The sequence below is a fragment of the Geotrypetes seraphini genome, chromosome 5 (genome assembly GCF_902459505.1).
Source record: "Geotrypetes seraphini chromosome 5, aGeoSer1.1, whole genome shotgun sequence".
NCBI classification, from domain to species: domain Eukaryota; kingdom Metazoa; phylum Chordata; class Amphibia; order Gymnophiona; family Dermophiidae; genus Geotrypetes; species Geotrypetes seraphini.
The window spans coordinates 157,286,515-157,299,206 of NC_047088.1; the positions used below are offsets into that span (position 1 = coordinate 157,286,515).

At 40.2% G+C, this 12,692-nt stretch overlaps 1 protein-coding gene across 3 annotated transcripts in view; it reads right to left on the reverse strand.

Moving 5' to 3' along the window:
* The window catches only part of FLACC1 (flagellum associated containing coiled-coil domains 1), a 112,202-nt gene that overhangs the window by 58,957 nt on the left and 40,553 nt on the right, over window positions 1-12,692 (reverse strand). For all 3 annotated transcript variants that reach the window (XM_033945414.1, XM_033945412.1, XM_033945413.1), the window contains exons 7-10: window positions 9,447-9,467; window positions 6,878-6,971; window positions 2,179-2,240; window positions 1,643-1,740 (exon numbers count right to left, since the gene is read on the reverse strand). In XM_033945414.1, coding sequence (XP_033801305.1) covers window positions 1,643-1,740; window positions 2,179-2,240; window positions 6,878-6,971; window positions 9,447-9,467 — 275 coding nt within the window. The remainder of the gene's footprint in view (window positions 1-1,642; window positions 1,741-2,178; window positions 2,241-6,877; window positions 6,972-9,446; window positions 9,468-12,692) is intronic.

Here is a 12,692-nt window from a genome sequence, read left to right on the forward strand (position 1 = left end):
CCCCAGAATATCTACATATGAATCATATAAAAGTGGGCGCACCTATTTTTTACCCACATATATCAGGCAATTTTATAAGTGCCTCCATAAAGTCTAACCCCCTCTTCTATTAAACTGCGCTAGCAGTTTTTAGCGCAGAGTCGCGCTGAATGGCCCGCGCTGCTCCCGACGCTCTTTGAGCTCCTAGGAGCGTCGGGAGCAGTGCAGGCCATTCAGCACGGCTCCCCGCGCTAGAAACTGCTAGCGCAGTTTCGTAAAAGGAGGCCTAAGTCTAAGTAGATAAAACCGAAATAATATTGGTAGGAAAGCCGGATCATCAGTGGCCTACAGAAGTGAAGGTTATTGATGATGTTCTCTCGGTATATGAGTCTATGACCATTTTAGGTGTAAGGCTTGATTCTGGCCTAACAATGAAGTTACAAGTAACCAAGACCGTACAAGTGTGTTTTGTACAAATGCACCTGTTACACCAATTAAAGCTAATGTTAACGCCATATGATTTTCGTACTGTAGTCCAGGCTATGGGCTCCTTTTATCAAGGTGCGCTACAGGGGTTAGCGCGTCGGACATTTCATCACACGCTAACCCCCGCGGCAAGCCAAAAACCTAACGCCTCGTCAATGGAGGCATTAGTGACTAGCGCGGCAGGGGGTTGAACGTGCGGTATTTCGCGAATTAACCGCCTACCGCACCTTGATAAAAGGAGCCCTATGGTTTTATTGAGACTCAATTACTGCAATGCCCTGTACCTTGGAATAACAAAAGGAAGATGTAGAGCATTGCAGGTCATACAAAATGCAGCAGCAAGATTGAGAATGGGTTTGTCTACATATGAGCCATATCTCCAAAATTGCATTGGCTACCAGTCGCCTTCAGAGTACAATATAAAGCAGTAATGATTTGTCATCAATTCTTGTATGGAAACATACCAGAATTGTTTAGCAATAATATACTTAGGGCTCCTTTTACTAAGGTGTGCTAGCGGTTTTAGCGTGTGCTGAATTGTCGCACGCGCTAGACGCTAACGCCTTCATCGAGCTGCCCTGAGTTTTTTCATTTAGCGCGGGGGTTTGCGCGCACTAATATTCTGCGCGCGCCAAAAAACGCTAACGCAGCTTAGTAAAAGGAGCCCTTAGCTCTACACCAAAGAGATCATTGCGCTCGTCGAATTTAGCTCTATTGAAGACGACTGAATCCAAGGCTTGTTGAGACTGGTAAAATGGCTTTTTGTTGTGCAGGAGTTAAGATATGGAACTCTCTGGTGGGTCAGATACGAAATTGTTGCGAAAGAGGCATGTTTAGAAAATTACTTAAGACGCAGTTATTTGTGAATGCCTTTCTCTAGCTCATAATTTTCTTTGCTGGTAGAATTGATGAGCTACTTATGTTCTTTATTATGCAAAATTATGGTATTATTTTGTAGCCATGATTTCTAGGATTGTTAGTATGTTTATTTTATCATGTCTTTGTTTTAAAATTGTATATGTAAATTATGTAAACCGTTTAGTTGTAAACGGTATAGAAATTTTTTAAATAAATAATAAGCCACCTACATGCATAAACCACTGAGATATGCACCCAAATGGCTTCAACAAATCTCCCCCTTGAATTCCAGTTTCTTTTGGAAAGACTAGCACATTACCATACTTATGTTGTACTTCTTTTATCTGTTTCTCTAGCGTGGCTTTGGACTGCTCTCGTACAGAATGAAGTTCGATGGCATGAATTTCCCGTAGTTTCCTGGAGGAATCGTGAAATAAAACCAGTGAGAAATTCGGAGACATCCTAAGCCCGTCCCATCTCTCTTTCATCCGGCTAAACTGGCGGCCTCTTTTACAAAGCCGCAGGGCAACAGCTCCAAAGCCCTTTAAATCTCAAAGGGCTTCGGGGGGCCGTTAGCGCGGCTTTGTAAAAGAGGCCGTAGATCTACTTTGTGACAGCATTATATATTGCATTAAGATAGAGATTTCTAAAAAAAAATGAAAACTGTATTAAGCATCTCTGTTGATAGTGATAAGAACTGAGAAAAATTGCTATATAGGCAATGAGGGGGTGAAAATGAAGACCACATCCACAGACATACAATCTCCGTAATGTGAGGCATTTCACACATGATGAAATCTCAGCATTCAAATCACTTGCATTGTTTCTCTCATCTCATCTGGAATTATATGGTACCTGGTCTCTGCTGCATTCGTCTGCTCCACTGTTGCAATGCTATCCTTTAATACCTGGGTCATCTTAAAAATATTATTAAACAATAAAAGTACAGCAATAATATAAAGTCAGAATATGATGAATGTAAACAGTAGAAAGCTTGACTTCGGAGTAAGATTCGTTACTATCAAGGTATGCATACAAATAACCCATTTGGAAACATTTCCTCCAATATTCTTGAGCAATTTAACTGTGCTCGGTTTTTTGGCCAGAGATTTTTTTTCTCTCCCTTATTAGAGGGGAGTTTTTTCTCTCTGGTCTATTTCCGGAGCAGGCCTATGATTTGAAAAAGAACTCCTTAAAGGATTTTGAGGCCTATTTAGTTAAGATATTTGATGCTTGACCTATTATTTGGCACTAATAGTGGAAGATGCATATTTGGTAATAGTGCCCTATAGAGAACCACACCTCCATGAAAGGAAGGCACCAGAAATGTAGGCCAGATTTTCCGATCTTACAATTCTGATGCCTATCTTTGTTGTGAATCGAGCCTATGTAGGCCATAGTGACATTCAGTGGCCTACAGTGCCTATGTACCGTATATACTCAAATATAAACAGATTTTTGGGCCAAAAAATTGGCCCCAAAATGGTGGGTCTCGGTTTATATTTGGACCAGCGCCCACTCACCCCCTCCCAGACTTGTCGCAGACCTCTGCCAGGCTGCCAGGCTCTGCACCATGTCCCCCCTCCCTGCCCTGTCCATTGTACTTCCTCTCTGCCAATATTCTGCATGCCACGTCTTCCCTATAACTGGCGTACCTGGAATCCTCCCCCAAACCCCAAATATACGAGTGTTCTTCAAAAAGTTACCGCACTTTCATATTTCATGAGAGCGTGGTGCAGTGGTTAAAGCTACAGCCTCAGCACCCTGAGGTTGTGGGTTCAAACCCACGCTGCTCCTTGTGACCCTGGGCAAGTCACTTAATCCCTCCATTGCCCCAGGTATATTAGACAGATTGTGAGCCCACCAGGACAGACAGGGAAAAATGCTTGAGTATCTGAATAAGTTCATGTAAACTGTTCTGAGCTCCCCTGGGAGAATGGTATAGAAAGTTGAATACATAAATAAAGAGGTAAGAGGGCCTGTCTTAGAATGTCATGTGACTAGTCAGTCAGGCAAGCCGGTTCATCTTGCAGGTTATTTGCTTTTGAGATACGTAAAAAATAGTGTTTAAAAAATAAAAGAGCAGAAATGTTTTGAAGATCCCTCATATTTTAGTGCTTGAATTAGTGTGCAAAAATTTGGCAGTTACTGCAGGACACCTGAGCACATCCTGTGGTATGCTATTTAAGCTGTGTTAAGTGCATGTTAGTGCCTAGGGCCTCTTTTATTAAGCCACAGAGCTTTCTACCAAGGTCCAGAACGTTAAATGCTCTGATGTTAACAAAATTCATATGAGAGTCAGAGCAGCGTTGGAGCATTTGGCATCCTGGGCCGCAGTAGAAACCTAATGTAGCCTGGTAAAAGGGCTCTTAAATTCATTTTATAGTCAATATGTGATGGGCAACGGATTTTCTTTAATTGCTTTGAAGGGGCAGTGGAGCCAATATTTCCAAAGCGATTAACTGCAAGTGGGCAGGAAACTCTCTTGCCCACTTGAATCACTTCCCGCTGCCTACGTGGGGATATTCGACGGCAACATTATAAAAAAATTATGCTGTATTTACTGCCACCCCTTTTTTTAGGAGATACAGTCTCACACAGCAATCCCGCACATGACATTAAAACAAAAAATAGAAAATCAGCCAATTTACTGCTGCAGCAAAAATGGCCTTAGCAAGCAAGAAACCCCAAGTAAGGGTGTGCTAAAGCCAGTTTTTGACGCAGCTTAGTAAAAGGACCCCTTAAAGAGCTATTGTGATGTTTGCTAAGAGACTTTGCTGACTTCAGAAAGGTCAGCTTCCTACAACTGTTTCCATTCCTGGTTGCAGGACCAGGAAGTCACATCGGAGGGAGTTCCAAGGCTGGCACGGGCAACAAATTGGAGATGCTGCTCATGCTAAGAAAGTTAAAAAGATACGGGGAGGGGAAGGGGGCGCATGTGTGGTGGTGGGGGGGGGGCGGAGAAGAAGATAGGGGGGGGCATCACTGCCCTGGGCGCTTCTCACCCTTACTATGACACTGCCACCAGGGACTTAAGTTTTCAGATGAGGTAGCTGAGAACGTGAGAATAGAGATGCCAAGTTTCACTCATTAGGAGTATATCACATTCATTTCAAAGCTTTCCCATGCTCACACTCTTTGAGCCTGATTCTATAAACAACGTCTAATTCCTAGGCACCGTTCAACATGGTTGACAATCATTTGCTAGGCACCATTTATAGAATCACATAGGCCAGGGTTTTCTTGGCCTAAATGAGTGTGCCTAGGTCAAACCACACCCAAAATCTGTTCCAATTCTGCCCCTAACCACACTTACTTATTGGTAGGCACTTCAATGTAGATGCCTACCTCGAAGTGGTAGGTGCCTACCGGCTAATTTCCAATGGGTGTTGGAGTATTACAACGCTGACCTGCACGGTCAGCTTTAGTAAAATGACTCATAAGTTAGGCACCTAGATCGGCTAAGGACACCGATCTAGATGCCTAACTCTAAGCGCCTTTTATAGAAACTGGGCTTTTGATGAACTGGAGTGAGCTTTGACGGAGACTTCAGTAGTTGGAACCCAAGCACAGTACCAGGTAGAACTTTGGATTCTTGCCCTCATCTACTATGTTACTATATTTCTCATCCATCAGAGCTTCAGTACCAGTGCACTGATCTTGATCTCTGCTTTTATGAGAAGGAAGTCTTAAAGAAGGAAACCAAGGGTTCAACCAGCAGGAAGAAATCTGAGAATACTTTCTTGCCTACTCTTTCCCCTTGCCCTGTCTCTTTTTCCTTTACTGAAAGTAAGTACATATGCTAAAATCTAAGAGTCTAAGATCACCTGGAAGCACTGGATGCAGGCAGGCATACGTACACTAGAAGATGTTATATCAAATGGGAAAATGCTTAATTTCAATGACTGGTATTTTAATGTCTCAAATTTATAAGTGGTTGCAGTTGAAGCAAGCCATTCAGAAAGGGTTCCCTGATTGACGAAATAAAAAAAAAAATCATTATAGCATGCAGGTCCTGTGCTTCCAGACAGATTTGCTAGGACATAAAATAATATCTGAATTCCTGAAAAAAAGCCAAAAACTAGTCTTAGGGACATTTGGAGCATTGAGATAAAGCAGCATATTTCTGCATCTCAATAGCCACGAATTTGGACTTGGAGGATGAGATGTACAGCATCAGCATCTATGAGACAAACATGGGTTTTTTTGTTATATAGAAGTTTCTGGACCCCTATTCGTTTACAAAAATTAGATAGTTCTAAATCTAATAGATGCTGGCACTATCATCTTGATGTAGGGACAGTGAATCATCTGCTGTTCTATTTTCCTTTGATACTTAATTTTTGGAAGTCAATATGGGGACAGATTAATACCATACTGGAGGCATCAATTCCATTGACGTATGAGGTAGTTATATGTGGAACGTTATTGCATATTAAGCCCCCCCATGGACCGCTATAAATGTCGACTTTTCCTTATTATGACCGGGATAGCCATGCAAATGATTACTTGCAATTGGAAGAATTGGGATCACCTTAGTTTTCCTTTTTGGTGGGCGAGCTTATGTTTAACTTATAAATATGAGAAAATGAATGCTGACATGCTGGGGCATAATAAGATATTCAAATTAGTTTGGGGTCCATTGACATCTTTTGTAGATTTGCTATAGTTGTCCTTTATCTTTATTTTCTGTTGTTTTCACCCACACATCCAGGGAGGGGGAGGGTGGGACCGGGAGGAGGGGGGTATATCTTTTGTTTTGGTATTATTCCTAATGGTAATGATGGATGGGGAGAGAATTTTTATCTTTTGTATAGAACTGATTGATTATAAGTGTTTGGTTGATTATCATTATTTGTATATAAATTGTATTGCAATTTTTGTTGGCATTAAAAACTAAAGAAAGTTAAAAAAAAAGAAAGTGAGTACATATGCTGTGAAACCAATGTACTTACTTTTAATTACCGATTGGAAAACAGTTTGAAAAATATACATAAATTGCTCCCCTCTTTATATTCTTTCAGAGACTCCAAAGAAAAGCCAATATCATTTAATGTTGCCTTGATTCATTTGCAAAGCATTACTCCACTTAAATCATTCTAGTTTTATACCTCAGATATATCGTTTGAAAAATCTCACTCGTTGGCCTTCAATCTCACTCTAGGGTAGTAAATCTCACTCTTTGGGATGGTTCACCCTTACATCTCTATGAGAGTAATTGTCCCCTGGGGAACTGGCTAGCTCACATTTGGAAAAGTTGGCACCCATTTAACATATGTGAGGAAGTGAATCAGAGAAGGCAATATAATGGCACTATCCCTTTGGAAATCACCTCTATCCGGATAACTTGTATCTCTGCCCTGCTGACTGACCTGACACTATCTGGATGGTGAAGAGGTGATCTGTACAGATATTTAGCAGTATCTGGATATTGCCACTGAAGATCTTTCTCTCAGAGGCATTTACATAGGTAACAGGTGATGCGACTCAGGTATTGGCCCCAATAACTCTAGCTTCTTTGCCACAATGACCTAGTTGACGAGGCACAACTCACCACATCCTTTGTTTTGCGATGGTCTCTTTTCTCCTGCTCCAGAAGTGCTTTTAGATGGCCGATCTGGTCCTGAAAATCTTCAATAAGGTCATCTCTACAAAATAACACTCTCATTGCTGACAGCCCTAACTCATCAATTCGAAAAGACAAATATGCTCAAAACAATCTGTCAGAGAATACTTACCGTTATATTGATTACATATTATTAAACATTGAAAATGAAGGTTCTAAACTTAGATTTTATACAACTCATGCTGGTTGCAAAGCTCTGTATAGCACAAAAATGGAAAGACCCTATATTACCCAGGAAACAGTGGGAATGGACAATGAACAATCCACATAGGATCACTGTTGTAAAAGAGTCTTGTTTATTCCAATAAAAGGACATTTAAAAACTGTGGACCCGACACAGCATTGTGTTTCGGCAAATCAAAATGCCTGCATCAGGGGTCACTAACATAAAAACATAATAAAAAAACATAAGAACATAGTCATTAAATATAACAAAATCAATACCAAACAATGAGAGTAATAATATTAGTGAAACACCAAGGAAACTGAAAAAAATAAAGAGTAAAAAATAAAGACAGAACCAGTGATGATAAGACATAGAATCATAAATATGTCCAACCGGTCAAGTGAAAAAATAAAAAAGTAAGTAAAAACAAACCTGTGATGTTGTAATCCACAAACAACAAGTCCTTTGTCAATACAAGGCTATGTAATAAAAAAAAATAAACAATACGATACAATATATTATGTTCTTTTGCTATGTTTTTATGTTAATGACCCCTGATGCAGGTGTTTTGATTTGCCAAAACAGAGTGCTATGTTGGGTCCACAGTTTTTATATGTCCTTTTATTGGACTAAACAAGACTCTTAAACAACAGTGATCCTATGTGGAGTATTCATTGTCCGTTCCCACTGTTTCTTGTGTGATTTTGTACCTGTGGGTTATTTTTGTCCTGTTGGACTTTTGTTGGTTGTCAGGACCCTATATTACCCTCACAGCGTTTCTGGCTGGATAAAGTTTAGCATATTGTTGGATTGGAAAAATTTATATGGCTTAATAAGCACAAATTATGGAAATACAAACTATTTTGGGCTCCTCTCTTTCAGACTACTACAATGTCTTCAAATTTCCCCTAAATTCACCTACATTAACTATTCTCTCCTACAACCCACTATAGTGGTGGGTTAGGTTTTTTTTAAAAGGTCTCTGGAGAATTGATGCTGTTCTAAAATTTTACCTGTGACCTTTTTATGGTCCATTTATTGTTTTTTGAGCTTGTTGCTTGTTCACTATTTCTGACTTTGTAATTTTACACTTGAAATTTTGCCCATATGATATCAATTGTATATTTTTAAAAATTATTATGTATGTCCTTGTAACCCATTCTGAGCTCTTTGGGGAAGGACAGGATACAAATCGAATTAAATAAATAAATACAAGGACTTCAAAATGTAATCCCCACATGTGCTTTGCTCTTCCAACTCCAAACCTTACCCTTTTTAGCATTGTTGTACAATACATCTACTTATCAGTGGTCTCAAACCTGCGGCCCGGGGACCATATGCGGCATGCCAGCTACTATTTTGAGGCCCTCGGTATGTTTATCATAATCACAAAAGTAAAATAAAACAGTTTCTTGATCATATGTCTCTTTAGCTATAAATTACAATATTATTAAGACTTAGCCAAAAGGAAAGATTTATAAATTATAAAGAGTTTTACCTCATGCAAAATTGTCATTTCTTTAATAAGACATTAACTATTTTTTCTGAGGCCCTCCAAGTACCTACAAATCCAAAATGGGGCCCCGCAAAGGGTTTGAGTTTGAGACCACTGACATATCCACATACACAGTAGGTGGGGGAGATTTTCAAAAACCACTTTTACATATTTTTACCTTTACAAGAACTTTTGATCTATTTGCATATAATGGAAGGAATGCTTGCACAGACATTGGAAAAATCCTGAAAATTTGAGTGGGTTGCAGTCCTTGGAGGACTGAGGAGGTTAGAAACATAGAAACATGATGGCAGATAAAGGCCAAATGGCCCATCCAGTCTGCCCATCTGCAGTAACCATTATCTCTTCCTCTCTCTATGAAATCCCAGATGCCTATCCCACACCTTCTTGAATTCAGACAGTCTCTCTCTACCACCTCTTCTGGGAGACTGTTCCACGCATCTACCACCCTTTCTGTAAAAAAAAGTATTTCTTTAGATTACTCCTGAGAATATCACCTCTGAACTTCATCCTATGCTCTCTCATTCCAGAGCTTCCTTTCAAATGGAAAAGACTCAACTCATGCGCATTTACGCCACATAGGTATTTCTATCATATCTCCCCTCTCTTGCATGTCCTCCAAAGTATACAGATTGAGATCTTTATCTGCCTCGATATGCCTTTTAACGAAGACCATGCACCATTTTCGTAGCCTTCCTCTGGACCGACTCCATCCTTTTTATATGTTCTAAATGAGGTCTCACCAGGTTGCCCATTCCTGCTATAGAATATAAATCAGAATACACATGTGTGTATCAGGTTTGAACGGTACTTACATTTCACACTGTGCCACCTTCCTAGGAAGAGAAATTGAAAGAGATTTTAGTTGACTACTGCATAATTCATAATTCATCACTTACTGTCAGAAAACATTAATTTCTGTTTAGAGTTAGTTATGTCACTTCTGTTGCCCCATGCAAACAGTTATGGGATGCTCCCCGTCCCGGAATGTTTTTGTTGGTTGTTACCCGTGACTGTAACTATGCTTGCTATTAACACATATGAAACTTTCTAACCAGCACAAATCAATGTATGTATGTTAATATGTAGGTTAGCACTCATTAAACTATAATATTTAAGGGGTGTTAACAACGGAATGTGCACTAATGAATACACATCTCTAGTTGTTAGTTTTTTCAAAATGATGGTCAAAATGTTGCACTTTTAAAACAGGCTCGGGTTCAATTTCATTTTGTTTGATACATATAACGCAAATATAAACCAGGAAAATCTAAGCAGTTTAAACTGTAAAATAAATAGGAAAGGGGAGATATATACAATAACAGAATCACAGACAACATTAACAAATATAGAGACAGGCGGCATTTTTCAGACTTGGACTCTGGTCTGGGCCGCAGATTCTGTTTGATATGGGAACGTTTTTGGTTGAGTCTTACTCCTCTAGCCAGAAGTCGACTATTGAACTTATAATTTGACTGTGCTTTTATTTCCCGTCCTTGGGAATCTCCTTTTGTTTTTGTTTGTGTTGGGGGGGAATGGGGAGGGGTGGGGTTCTTAATTGTGCATAATTGTAAGTGTTCTGATTGGTTTTGCTGTTAATGTTTGCTGGCATACTGAAAATTAATAAATACATTTAAACATAACAAATATACAGACAAACCAAAATACAGGAGGGATTCTAGAGAAAGGGAAAGTTTACAACATAAGGTTAAGTAGGGAGAGGGAGATGCAAAAGGGAGGGTTGTCCAGAGCGGAAACCAGAGTGGAGGAATTATTGAGGAGAATCTGTTGCTAATGCAAAAGTGAGAGCACTTAATTTACAGCATATGATTTTTTAGATTTGCTGCTCTTTGAACAACAAGACAAACTTTGGACACTTTAATACTGAATCCATAACTGATAAGATAATCTTCAGACTCCTGACACAGGCTATGTAGCTGAAACATAACCCGTTAGGGTTGTCCAGAAAAACGTAGTTAGATAAACTGTGCAAATTGAATTTTTTTTCCCATAAATTTGATTGTGCTTAGCAGAAAATTGTTTTAAAAAAAATGTTTGAAGCCCATCCTGTGATGCTTAAAGCCACTGATTACATAAAGCTCAATTTTTCTTAAAATTTGCTATTGCTTTTGCTTAATGGAGCAAATTTCTTGGTATTATAGCTATAACTGCTACTTGTGACCCTGGGCAAGTCACTTAATCCCCCATTGTCCCAGGTACATTAGAAAGAGTGTGAGCCTACCAGACAGATAGGAACAAATGCTTGAGTACCTGAATGTAAACCACATGGAGGGGCATAATCGAAAGGGACGTTAAGTCCGTTTACGTCCATCTCACAAGTTGTCCAAAGTTAAAAAGAGCTTAAGACACATTTTCGAAAGATAGGTCCAACTTTTTTTTCGTTTCGAAAATCATCTAATTACACGTCCTGCCGATCTGATCGTCCAAGCCACTAAATCGTCCATCTTTATACCACATTCTCATGGTTCTGAAATGGCTTCTGAAATGGCTTTACCAATTACAGTACTCTCCCAATATTTGCAGGGGTTCCGTTCTAGGAACCCCCACGAATGTTGAAAAACCACAAATATGGTTTTTCACAGGGGAGACAGGAGAGGGCAGCCGGAGTGCCGGCGAGTGAAGGAAATCACTCGCGGTATGCTCTGACTGCCTCTTCCTGTACAAAAGTCTGGCCTCACTAATCAGGAGCTGCTTTGACACACAGCTCCTGATTGGTGAGGCCCGACTTTAGTACAGGAAGAGGCAGTCGGAGCATACCGTGAAAGATTTCCTTCACTCATCGGCACTCCATCTGCCCTCTCCTGCCCGGTCATTCGCGGTCAGAAAATATCGCGAATGACTGGGACCGCGAATCACTGACCACGAATTCAGGGGGGAGCACTGCAATCCCCCCTTTTACTAAGCCACAGCAGAAATTTCTAACGCAGCCTGGAGTGCTAAATGCTGCAATGCTGCTCCGACGCTCATAGAATTCTTTCTGCAACTGCTTAATATAATATTGCTCATGAGATTTTATACAATCTTTGAGAGTCTTAAAGATAAGTGCCCGACTCTTGAAAAAGGTAGTTTGGTACAGAAAAACACTGGCCATGTTGAGTTCAGATGAATAAAGACTAAATAAAGACCTTATTTGATTATAAACATCCCGGTTGGTGACATTTCTTCTTCATGACTCTTGTATTTGATTACTGGCCATGTTGAGTTCAGATGAATAAAGACTAAATAAAGACCTTATTTGATTATAAACATCCCGGTTGGTGACATTTCTTCTTCACGACTCTTGTATTTGATTGTACTTTATCATTGTGGGGGTATCCTTCTGGCCCTACCTTGATGACATAATTATTAGTCCCAAGGTTTGTGACATTACACCACTGATTATGCAAATTAGACTCTTTAGGAAGACAATCAAAACTTATCTCTTTGACAAATTTCTCTGACCCCACTTCAACCTTGATGCACTTTCAAAACACTTTCAGATAAACTTGACTAAGCTTAACATGCCAACGTAATTTCAAAAATTCTCTGTAATGTCGCTGTTTGTATACAGTCTCTTCCCCTGTAAACCACTTTGAACTGTTTGTGGCATGGCGGTATATAAAAATAAAGTTATTATTATTATTAATTTCATATGAAACCCCCCATGAGAATGGGTTTCTGACAGAGCTTAGAAAGAAGTATTTGTAAACACTGGCCGATACAAATCCTTTTTTTTTTTTACACCCCCCCTCTCTCCCTGCATCCCCACGTACGTTTTCCATTATACCTGGTGGTCCAGTGGTGTATGGGTAAGACCGCGTTCCTGCCCTGCACACCTCCTTCTGGACTCGAGGCTCATGGTGCACAAGCATGCAGGAGCGAGCTTCTCGAACTTCCATGCGGCCCCGTACTGCTTGCTGAATGGCTGCCACCAGTTCTTGCGGGACCTGGTGTGAGCCATTCAGTGAGCAGCGCAGGGCTGCATGGGAGTTCAAGAAGCTCGCTTCTGCGTGCCTGTGTACTGCGAGCCTTGAGCTCGGAAGGAGGTGTGCAGAGCAGGA